This window comes from Notamacropus eugenii, chromosome 6, assembly GCF_028372415.1.
Source record: "Notamacropus eugenii isolate mMacEug1 chromosome 6, mMacEug1.pri_v2, whole genome shotgun sequence".
In the NCBI taxonomy this organism is placed as follows: Eukaryota; Metazoa; Chordata; class Mammalia; order Diprotodontia; family Macropodidae; genus Notamacropus; species Notamacropus eugenii.
The window spans coordinates 207,533,670-207,546,433 of record NC_092877.1 but is presented as its reverse complement, the minus strand read 5'-3'; the positions used below and the strand labels follow the sequence as shown (position 1 = coordinate 207,546,433).

The 12,764-nt window shown below is 36.0% G+C and overlaps 1 protein-coding gene across 1 annotated transcript in view; it reads left to right on the top strand.

The window, feature by feature from the left end:
* The window catches only part of TMCO3 (transmembrane and coiled-coil domains 3), a 77,392-nt gene extending 65,180 nt beyond the window's left edge, over positions 1–12,212 (top strand). The window contains exons 11-13 of the mRNA XM_072621892.1: positions 3,318–3,397; positions 5,159–5,308; positions 11,388–12,212. Of these exons, the coding sequence (XP_072477993.1) occupies positions 3,318–3,397; positions 5,159–5,308; positions 11,388–11,501 (344 nt within the window). The 3' untranslated portion in view covers positions 11,502–12,212. The remainder of the gene's footprint in view (positions 1–3,317; positions 3,398–5,158; positions 5,309–11,387) is intronic.
* Positions 12,213–12,764: the final 552 nt, after the last annotated feature.

Below are 12,764 nucleotides of genomic sequence, written 5' to 3'. Positions count from 1 at the left end.
CATATATGTTACACCTACATTTTTATTTAATTTTTTGGTACCTATATACCTTTATTTTCCATAGTTAAGGTGAAAAGTCTTGTAAAAATGAGATTTAATTAGAGAAATTTAGTTTTGATTGCTGTAGCTCAGAAATGTCTCTCTGGCACTTTCCATTCCATTTAAAACAGTTTTTTCTCCTAAGTTCCAGAAAAGTATAAGTTAGGAAAAATTATGCTTGTCATCTCTTAATCTCAACATCAAGTAAATTTAGTAAATTAATAAGTAAATTTTAAGCACCATATGGTTACAAAGAACCCTAGTCTCTAGCAACTTTCTCTGGAGACAGATTATTATAGATTCCTCCTTGATGATCTTTAATGATGTGAAGCACTTAAAAGTAGTGCCTATGTAATATTTTCTGGAGAACTTTTTGTACGTAAATAAGGTTCCAAATACCTTTGCCTGTTTTTCAGGACTAACTTTACACTTAGTAATAGAGACATTGCCTCCTTTTTGGGGTAGGGAATGAGTGGTAAGGACTTAACGTCCGAGGAAGAGTTGTGGGCCAAGTCTAAATCATAGTGTGGTAATAAAAGGCTTTATCCTCTGTGTTTTACATGTTGACTATTTAAAGAGCTAAGTATCCGTCAGTGTTCTGTGTTCTGAAATCTAGATATTTGAGGTTTTTATTTGTGAACTGAGGTTTTTAAATGTGAACTGCAATATTTTGCTCTCCAGTAAAATAATAACAATTTTACATGTTCTTGCTTGGATTAATTTAGCTCTTATTATGTGAAAGGTAGTTTGTGTTAATCATCTCTATCTGGTCAATTGATAAAATTTATCTAAAAAATAGTCTATTAAGTCATTTTAGGGACTTTTCTAAGTGATGAAGTGAAATTATTCAGATGTCAGGCAAGTGGATGTTAATTAAATAGGAAAATACCTTAACTTTGTTCATTCAATTCTAAAGCCGATGCTTTTGTGGGGCTAAATGATCCAAATACCCTCTTAATGATTATTTCTTAATAAGTAAAGTTTCTTCTAGAATATTTTTGGTTTAAGGACAGAGAAAAAAAGATTGTTAGCATATAACTTTAAAAAACCTATGGAAGAAATGATTAATTCAAATAAAATCCTTGGAAATATGATAGGTTTAAATAAATCCCTGTTTTAGAGTTATAAACGGAGACCTTTTTGGTTTTAGTATCTTAAAAGTACCTTGTCAATAGGTAATATATATGCTTGCTTACTGCTATAATTAATTTCTAACAACTTTTAATTCCTTAGATTTTTTTTAAAAAGAAGAATGATTATTCACTTTTTCCAAAGCCTAAGAACTGCCTCTGTATTCCTGCACCATTAGGATACTTTCCTCTTTGTCAAAACCTCCTTTATTTGTAGGGCTTACTTTTAATTGCTCTTTTTAGTGTTATCATTTTTCCTCTCCCTCTTTCCTCTTGCTGGTAGGTATTTTCATTCTAACATAGGACTAGTGTGGGCATGAATTATTTAAGCATCCCAGTTCTGTTAGCCGCTACGCTTGGCAACTATCAGTAATCTTTGAGATTGTTGCCTCTTTTTATTAATTAAAAAATGACCAAGCTAATCTGTGACAAAACTTATTAGAATCTAGATCTCCTTCTGAAACTTCTCTCTTGTTTATTCAGTTAAAAATTGACTGCTTACTCCACTATATTATGTACTGTGGAGGATGCAGAAAAGAATAAGATGCTGTTCTAAGGAGTTTATATTGTAATAGAGATAAAGTTTAATGAAATCAAGGATTTTTGGTATGATAACGTTTCTGGAAGAGAGATATGTGGAAGAAGGTGCTTTGTAAATAATTGAAAAGGCTTCCCCTTCAACATTCAAGTTTAGAGCTTACATAACATTAATTCCAAGGAAAGACGACTAGTTTTTCCTACAACTCTTCCCTATTTCTGGTTTGTCTAACCTCCACAACAGATCTTGTGTCCTTCCACTTTTCTCCATTCCACATGCCCTCTGTCTTAATTGAGCCCCCCTCTCCTCTTACCAAGACTGGCAGAGTAGCCCCCAACTTGGTCTCTCTGCTGCCAGATTTTTCCCTCTCCCATACATCTTTCTGCACTGCTCATAGTCACCCAGCCCCCCTAAAAATGGCCCCACATTGTATCTGGTCTTCAACTTGGCATTTACAGTCATCTGCAGTCGAACTGCCTCTTTAGAACTAGACCACAGGACTTCTCACATAGTCTGCTCCCTTCCAGTCAAGCTGGACTCCTGTCTGTTCCCCCACATGTACATTTCCTTCTCCATTCACAAGCGCTCCCACAACTCTGATATACGTGTTTCCTCACTTCTCCTTGATAGAACTCCAGAGCACAGATCCTCTTCACCTCCCACACAGGTCTTTTTCTGGCCTCTCCAGGTGTTAGCACACACTCTTTTGAAATTACTTTGTATTTACTTAATTGTTTAAATGGTCTGTCTCTAGGAGAATGCAGGCTCCTTGAGGGCAAAAACTATTTGTTTTCAGCCCTGTATCCTAAGAACCCAGCATGCTACCTTACACATAGCAAATGCTTAATAAAAATCTGTTGAATTGAAGACAGTTGACAGGAGAGGAGGTACGTTGGAACCTAGGCAGTCCTGTGTCCCCATTCTAAGGAAACCAGGGAGATGCAGCTGATATGGAGGGATAGGAGCAAAGAAGCAGCTGGACAGAAATAAAGGAGTGAGCACCGAGTCAGTGTCAGACTGCTGAATGCTCCTTCATTTGTTAGAGGTGTTCTGCTCAGAGAAGCCTCTGCTTAAAACCAGGGCTGGGGGTGTGGAATTATGGTGCTCTAGTTGTGTGTTGAGGGAGTTGTGCAAGGCAAATATTTTTCTTGCTCTTTCAGAATTTGTATAAATATTGAATACAGAAAGTATATCAGTAGGTACAGTATAATTTTCTCTAATAGGTTTAGAAGGTGAGGGAACACACTTTCCTAGTTAAATTAACCAAAGATTTTTTTTAGTTAGAATGGGGAAACACCGAGAATGGAAGTGATAATCACATATACAATGACTGCTTAGTCATTCAGGTAGGAGGGAATAGGAAGAAAATCCCCAAGCCCCAATTTATCTTATATAAATTATTGGTTAAAAAAAAAGTTTGGGATATTCTATTGAAGGCCATGTAGATAAGTACAATTGTTTTATTTGTTAAGAAATTTAGAAGTACTGATAGAAGTGAATTTTGGAAATTAAAAATAAGTAAATTTTTAAAAAAAATTTAGAAATAAAAGCTCTTTTGCAGCCTGTTTAGGTATATAAGAAATTAATATGTTCTTTCCTTTTTCTCACAGGTCTCCATGTTTTTCCCACTTTTGTAATATATGAACTCACTGTTTTGATGTTCCTTACCTTGTCAGTGGTAATAATGAAGGTATAATTTTTATTATTAGCCTTATTTATAATTTCCAGCAAAATGGATACTGTCCTTTTATTTTGTTATGACGTTCTGTCTTCTGTCCTGCTGAAATGACCTCCTGGTAAGAGTAATGCTTTACGTTTACATAGCGCTTATAATTTGTCAGTCACTTTTCTTACAATACCTATGTGAGGCGGTTGGAGCAGGTATTATCCCCATTTTACAGGTGAAGAGATAGTCTTACAGAAGGGAAATAACATCTAGGAAGTACAGTAAACGAGATTCAAATTCAGATGTTCTGGCTACATTGAGGAAAAGAAAAGCAGAGATGGATCATTGGATCATAGCCTTGTAACTAATCCTAAATGTCACCTAATCTAACACTTTTACAGATGAGGAAACTGAGGTACAGTGAGTTTCCATTTTTTGCTGAATTTGACATAGATAGGACATAGATTTGACATAGAATTTGATCAGAGCCAAGATTCAAACTCAGGTTCTCTGATCCAAATCTGGTTCTTGTTCCATTGTATCCACGTTGCCATCTAATGAGTGGCAGAGATGGGAATAGAAGTCAAGTCTCCCCCTACTGATTATTTGCATGTGGGGTTATCTTCTGGCAAAAATTGATGTGTGCAAAGTTACTGCCTAGTATATATTTGATTTACTCTTTTGACATCTCAGTTCCCACATTCCATGTTCTTCGTTTGTATGTAACCCATATGTCAACAGAGAAGGCTTTGCCTGAGCTTCCAAAGAGGGCCTGAGAAAGTACTCCACGTTGGGCTGATGTTTTCTGTTAGTTTAATATTCCCATCATGGACCGTGGGTTTATAATAAGGATAATCACAGGATCATAGATCTAGAACTAGAAGGGATCTCAGAGACCATCTGTGATAGCCCCCTCACCTTTCGAATGAGGAAAATGAGGTCCAGGGAGGTACACAATTTGTCTAAGGCCACACTCCAAAGCAGTGAGTTTTAGAGATAGGATATGAACCCAGGTGCTCTGCATTCAGAGCCATTGCTCTTTCCACAGGCCAGAGGTTGGGATGAGGAAAGTAAACTAATACCCAGTTTTTCATAGTAAAATGTTTATGTTGCCTTAAAAAGTGTAGGGGATAGTTGCCATCACCAGCCAGTATTTGAGTACCTTAGTTGTATTTTGTCACAGATGTTGGTTGTTGGTTAAAAAAAAAAAAGGCTATGATTAATTTTCTTGGGCTAGTAATTTATATTATTTGGATTATGCCTTCATCAAAACCATATGCCAGACTGGACTGGGTTTGGCCTAGTTGAAGGGTGAGGCCCTGACAATAGGGTGATGATTGAAGGGTATTCTTTGTGATATTCTGTCAGTCTGGATCAATATTTTTTACTTGAGACTCGATAAGCCTACTAATGAATAATTTTCAGGATTATAAAATTGTTCTGAAATATTTTCATGATACATAATGTATAATAAAAAAATTTTTAAGATAAGAAGCTTAATTAGTATCAGCTGATGGGTATTTGCCAGGTGGCTTAGCAACTCCCAGTTTGTGTTTTTGTTCTTCACAATTTCATTGCACTAATTCTTCATGCTTTTGTTAATCATAATGATATTTTATACTATTTTGAGAAAGTAGAGTGCATTCACATATGAAATCTCATACTGTATTGTTGGACTGTATATCTCATTTGACTTCCTGTATCTTCTGGGTGGCTTCTGTATATTAATTACAAGTTTCTTGTTTGAACATTTCAAAAATAGTAATACGAATGTTGCTCTCAAAGTTTGTTTTGGCAGTGCTTGTCTTATCCCTTATTCTGCCAAAGAGCAGTCAGTACATCAAATGGATTGTCTCTGCTGGACTGGCACAAGTCAGTGAGTTTTCTTTTGTTTTGGGAAGTAGAGCACGAAGAGCGGGAATCATTTCGCGAGAGGTAAACTTTTATTAGCTCTTCTAATACTAGATCAGTACTGCACCATCATTTAACTTTTGTAGTGTTTGGTGTTTTAAAAATGCTTCATAATAAATTTAATTGTTCTTAGAATAACGCTGTAACTTCATATTCTGACTTAAAATAGAGAGAACAAGGAGATCAATACTTGTTTTTAATTGAAGAGATGTGAGAAATAAGAAAAAAAATCTTAACGTACTAGTGAAATCACAAATCCAGACACCCCTCCCCCAAAATAGATATAGCCCACCCACCCTACCCCAAACCATTCTGTAGTCTTGGCAGTTGTGCTAAATAACTCCTTTCCTAGGTGAGCATAAGCTCCTGGAGAGCAGAGACAGTCTCATATTTGTATTTGCAGTACTTAGTACATGATTAATAAATACTCATTGATTGAATGATTTGTTCAAGATTATAGTCATTAGTAGAGTTAAGAGTTTGTATTCACTGCTCTGTGCTAATGTGGTATACTTTTCATGTGGGCCATGTTGACTTTTTGTGATAGTTAGCACGCATTATATAAGATGTTATTTCCTTATGTACAAAGTGAAGAAGTTAGACTAGATGAATTCTAAAATTCCTTCCAGCTAGGAATCTTATCTGGTACCAATGCTTTCTTTGTGGCTATTCAGAAATTCAATTTACTAGTTAATCCTGCCTAAGTTGTCTTTATTTTCTACTCATAGATAACTTAAAATTCCCTTCTTTTCCCATCAGAATTGCTGTAGTTTTAACTGAGTGTAGGATCTTTGCTTCTAAGAGCTTTGGTAAACATCCACTTTGCCTTTTAGCTACTACAGGCATATTAATTTGTAATTATTCCCTCAGTCACCTGTTATATTTGCATGTAGCTAATGAGACTCTTTGTCTCCCTCTTTCCCCTTCTCTGGGCCTTTGGTAAGTGTCTTTCTAGAAGTTTCTCTGTTATTGTAGGTAGGTATCTATGTTTATGTCCCTTAGGCTGTATTTTCTCTCCCTCCTGTGTTTTTTTTCTACTATTCCAATTTATTCCGTCTTTTCTTTGTTTCTTCCATAACTACGGTATAGAAGTAAAGTAGTTTTGTTTTGTTAGTTATTGAATAAAATTGTGTATTTCCTATTATTTGATTGGAAAATGTCTTAAGGGTGTTTCTCTAAATTTAGTAGTTTTCAAGTTAACTTTTTTTGCTTATTTGACCTTTTTTTTTTTTTTCTGAAGTGGATCTTCAGAGAGAAAAGCTTCCCCATCTCTACCATAAAAGTAAAATAATAAATTATTTATTTAAGATTAAAATATTTAACATCAAATAAAAACCTGAATTTTACTGTTTTTTTTTTAGTAAAACTGTTATTTACTAAATACCTTAATTGTTATTCATAGTTAATAGACAGATTGTCATTTTATTTATGAAAAATTTTTTTAGAAGATAAAAAAGGCAAAACTGTTTATTTTGGAGAAAACTTTTCAATAATAAGGAAAATTAAAAACCAGATGCATTTTAAACTTTTAAACCACTCCTGGAGTTGGACAGTCATCTAAACATAAATTACTTTATTTGCTTATAGAAAGCCTGTATTGTTGCCTCCTTGGCTTACTTTTTAAATTGCATACCTGCTACTGAGGGCCAGGAAACTCTAAACTGTTATCATCAGTGTTGAATGCATATACAAAATAGGCCTAGTGGATAAGCAAGCTACAGTGAACAAATTCTGCTTTGCTGTTTCTAAACTGAGAATATTCAGTACCAAACTATACATAAATGAGTAGGAAAACTGCTAGTAAGGATTCTAGAATGTCGAAAGATCACTCAAGCAATGTCTTAGCTTTAGATAGATATATAATCCAGTTCATGAAGCCTGGGAATGCAAGCCTGTCATTCTGTGCCCTTAAGGAACTCACTTTCTAGTGGGAGGGGTGCATAAAAGGGACTTGGAAAGGAGGGGGAATGAAGACCACATCAGCATGGTTTGGAAATGGTAGCAGGGAAGTGATGTGGAGGCTGTGCTTCCAGGCCCTCATCAGGACCTGGGCTAGTTCCATGGATCCAAGGTTCTGGTGAGGTGGAAGAGAATGAGGATGATGGATTTAATTTCTTTCTCAACCATTTACTTATTTAATGTTTTACTTTTGGCAAATGATTTAGCCCCTCAGAACATTAGCATTTTCTTCCATAAAATGGAAATTTTATAGAGTCTTAGTATCTCAAAAGTATAACTTAGTAGTACATCCCACTCATACACCAACAGGAAGCACTTCTGATACAAAGAACTATGTCCCTCATTCTGTCCAGCCCATCCATACTTGAACAGGAATTTCTTAAAGTTATAATAATAGTTATAAAACCTACATTTATATTTTCCTGTGTTACCAACTGTTATCCTTCTGCTTGTACTGTGACTTCATGGACCCAGAAAGGGACAGTGGGTAGAGAGCAGCTAAGGCACCATGTCTGACTCCTCCTGGTGGGGATGCCAGATGGAACATGACCTCTCCATGTGCGAGAAGCAGGGTGTGGCTGCCCCACACAGGGAGAGCCCTTTTGGTCAACTTGGCGGTATAGTCCATCACTCTCCTCCTCTTTGCTGACCAACAAGTTCCATGAACAAGCTTCGAGAAGTTCAGGAACTTGTAACAAACCACCAAACAAACCTTATTCCACATAAGCCTTGTCATACCTCCGCAGCCTCTCCTTCTCTAGGGAAGGAGAACCACCTCCAGAAATCCATTCTATTTTCATATACCTCTTTTTATTAGGATATTTGCCCTTAATGCATTTTTATTTAATAAAAAGATTATTATCATACTTGGAGTGAGGAAACCTGTATAACCATATTTAACCTCTCTGAGCACATTTCCTCATCTGTAGAATGAAGGTTATAATAGCCTGTAATATCCACCTCATGGGAGCTGAAAGGTACCTCAGAAGTCATTTGGTCCAGTCAGTCTGTTACTAAAGACGTATGAAGCATTTGCTAGGTGCCAGGCACCATGCAAGGCCCTAGAAGTACAAGGACAAAAACTGAGACAGTCCACACTCACAAAGGCTTACGTTATAATGGGAGGGATGTTAAGTACATCTATAAATACGTACAACCCAAACATGAAGTGAATGACACAAGATACACGGAACACCTGAGGCCGAGAAAGGTCGTGTAGTAAAGGCAGGACATGAACCCAGGTCCTTCGTTTCTGACTCTAACATTTGGGAAGTGCTGCTTGTTATTTATCCGAGTCAAAATATGCCTCTTTTCCACTTGGGTCTGAGTTTTTCCCTCTTCTTTTTCCCTCAGATGTAAAACCACACCTGCCTGACAATTCTTTTCAGAATCTTATCTCAGAAAGCTCTTGGTAATAATATATAAGATGCTATTATTCATTTTATTTGTCATGAGCAGCATTTTTACAACTCCTTTCTAGACATTTATTCATTCCTCAGAGCAAAATTATTAAACTATTCCCTGGCCTTTGATCTTTTTGAATATCTTACCTTTAGTTAAAATACATTGAGCTTGCAATTAGCTTCAGGTTTGAAAGAAATATATTAATAATAGCTAATAATAGCACTTGAAGTTTTTCATAGCACTTTACATGTTATGTCATTTGATTTTCCTTAATAATCCAGTGAGGTAGGTGCTGATTTTTATCCCTATTTTAGAGATGAGGAAACAGGCAAACAGATTAAGTGATATGTGTAGAGTCATACAGTAAGTGACTAAGGTTGGATTTGAACTCAGGTCTTCTTGACCCCAAGCCTGGAGTTCTATCCATTTTCCATTGAGCACTATTAAGGATGCTCCTTAAGGTGCTTCATCAGCCACCATCACACCTTTCATATGTAGAATCATCAGTTACAACAAATGGAGAAGTTTTGAATGCTGTGGAGAAGTTCACTTACCTTGGTTGTGTACTTTCCAGGAATGTACACATTGACAGTGACTTTGATGCACACATTGCCAAAGCTAGTTCGTTGTTTGGGAGACTCTGAAGAAAAGTTTGGTATTAGACTGACTACCAGGATGAAGGTCTACAGCACCATTGTGCTGACCTCATTGTTGTGTGCCTGTGAAACATGGGCATTCTACCAGCGCCATGCTAGGAAACTGTGAATCTCTTCCATTTGGACTGTCTTAGGAAGATTCTGAAAATCACCTGTCAGGATAAGGTACCAGACAGAGGTTCTTGCTCGAACTAAACTGCCAAGCATTCAAACTATGCTTCAGAGAGCACGGCTCTGATGGGCTGGCCATGTTGTTCGAATGTAAAATATATGGCCTGGCCATGTTGTTCGAATGTAAAATATATGCTTGCCAAAAAGACTATTTTATGGAGAGCTCCCATGGATCAGGCAGTCACATGGTGTCCAGAAGAAGCAATACAAGGACACTCTCAAGGTCTCTCTCAAGAACTTTGGATTTGATTGTGGGACATGGGAGACACTGGCACATGACTACTCAGCATGGCATGCCCATATCAGAAAGGGTACTGTGCTCTTATGAGCAAAGCAGAATTGAGACAGCTCAAAGTAAACGTAGGACGTGCAGATTTGGAGTATCCACCCCAAATATTCACATGGACTATCTGTGCCCAGTCTGTGGTAAAGCATTCTGAGCTCGTGTTGGTCTGATCAGCCACAGTCAGACACACTGAAACTTGAGTTTATCATGGTGATGTCATTTTGGTCCTCTTTGAGAATGAAGGACAACAACCAACCAACCATTAAGGATGAAGTGAGAGTTGATTTTTGCTTCAACTCATTCTACTTTATGACCCAGGAATAATCAGTAAGAGAGGGGGGCAGCATGGCACAGTGGATAGAACGTTAGATTTGGGTTCACATTCTGCCTCAGATATATACCTAACTGTATAACCCTGGAAAGTCATTTACTTCCACTGCTCTTCACTTTTCTCACGTGTAAAATCAGGGAGTTGGACTTGGTGACCTTCAGGTTCTTCATTCCCAGCCCTAAATTTACAGTCACTAGTAGAATTGCTGTATTTATTCTTCCAAACGGGGTTCCTCAGTCTACTGTTGCACTTTGCTCATGCCCTTTTGGTAGCCTCGGAGCCCAGGAAAACAACCTCAAGGTTACACAGTAGGAATGATTGCTCCCTTAAGAAACATGCAGTTAGGACATAGCACTAACTTAAGGTAAAATCAAAATGTGTCCTTATGGTTGAGTCATTCACAGTAAAGGATGTTTGCTTCCTTGACTCACATTGTAACCCATCCACACCATCTTATCCTGCACAATTTTTGTCTATATTCTACCATAAATCCTGTACAATATGGTTTGTTTGTACTAGTGGAACACATGAGCTATCCACCTATTATGATATCCCTCACAAGGGATATGGGTTCAGGCTCAAGAAAATAAAATTACTTTTCCTTAAACACCTGTTTCCAGATGTCATTCTTAGAGGTCCTCTAGTACAAAGGGGAAGGAAAGGGAGAGGGTAAACTGAGGCCTATTTCTTCTCTCTTCACAGCATTCTGCCACTTCTTCCAAGTATACCTTTCCTCATTACACTTAGTGATATCTCCTATTTCTAAAATATAAATCACCACTGGAAACAAGCAGCAGATTTATTTTATGTATCATCTGTTTTGTTTTTATTTCTATCAACTTTTGGCAGTGGAACTAATGACTTTGACCCTGTGGAGACTTGTCTTTTTACATATAAAAGTATGTCTTTTTTATTTTTACATATATAATATACGTATAAGACATATATGTAGGTCTACTTTTATATTAATATACACTGAAATATAACCTTTTAGAATGACATTTTGTTTAAAGAAAGCTCCATCCTGGACCCCATCTAAGAGAACCAAGAAATACCAAAGGGACTACTTCATGAGGCATTTTGATTTAAAAAGGAGACCAAGAGGAGGATGTGTAGGGAGGTTCCAGTCTATTAAATTACTTATGTTATTTATTAAAAGAAAAATATATACACTTTGTAATTGTTAAATTATAATTCCATCCTATTTTAACCCAAGAATCTATTTATCTTTGTGCTGTGCTTTAATTTACTATATGAATCATAAAGAAATGATGATTGTGTTTTTCTCATTTTCAGGTCTACCTTCTTATATTGAGTGTAACTACTCTGAGTCTTCTACTTGCCCCAGCATTATGGAAAGCCGCAATTATGAAATGTTTGCCAAGACCAGAAAGACGATTAAGTACCTGAAAACAAAAGAATTCATCTCAGAATAATACATTACTTTGCAAAAATAACAAATCCCAAATCTCTTTGCAGGAATTTGTGATGTACCTTCTTATGAGCCTTCCGTATATTTTAAAGTAATACAGACTATATTAAATTATTAGTGTTTTGATGTTTGCACAGCTTACTAAATATGCTTTGTCATGTTTTAGACTCTTCCAAAATAACTCATTTAGATTCAGTTATGCACAGTAGAATTGCTTTGAAAATAATGCATCATGCATATCGCCTTGACTATTGTGCCTGGATGTGCCTTTTCCCCAAGTTTATTCCCATCTTCTCTTGTTAATTGATCTATTTATTTACCTTTTTTGGTAGAAACAGAACTTAAAATATTTCTTATTTAATGGTGCCTGTGGTACCCTGTTAAAATAACTAATTTTACCTGTGTAATTTCTAGATTTGTCATCTGTAGGTCACGTATTTATCATTAAAGTAAGTGATATTAATGTCTATCTCATGCCGATTTTGGCAGCTTAATTTTAATGTTTAAAATGCTCAAAACTTGTGTTCTAAAATGAGATGATTGTCTCATAGTGCCTGTTTGCTTTTTATTATACCTCCTTTAAATACTCGTTTTAATGTAACTGTATTCTTTTAAAAAATGTGTTTGAGCTTTCAGTTGTGTATTGACTGCATTCTTCAGTAAAAATGATCTTTGATTGGGGTACAATATTCTTGAACCTCTGTTGTTGTTTTTTTTTAATCTTGATTTGCAGATTAAATTTTGATGCTGAGGATATCCCTACACATTCTTTTATTAATTTAAATAATTTATTTACATATTCACATATTATTCCATAAGAGCAAAAAACTTGCTTTTTAGAATCTTCAAGTTCTAGCCATGGTACAAGAAAAATTTCTTCCATGTTCTATTTTAAGAAATTGCATGTAAGAAAATCTGAACCTACAAATTGACAAGCTAGGTGGTGATGCTCTTTATTATGAGAAAATAATTTGCTTTATAAAATGGTTTTATCTCTTTTAAATGGGAGCTGTCCTACTTACAAGCCAGTAACAGCTTGGCAAAGCTAATTGCAAATGAGAGTCTCAACTGTACAGCAGGGGAAAAAAATTATAAATTTTGTTAGCCAATGCCAATTCAAAATTAATCAGCAACAGAAATGAAAACATCTTGTGTTATTTGTCAACAAAATAGATTAAATTCATAAGAATTTTAAAATTCATTAGGAGTACATAATTGAGAGATGTGTGTACTTCAAAAAG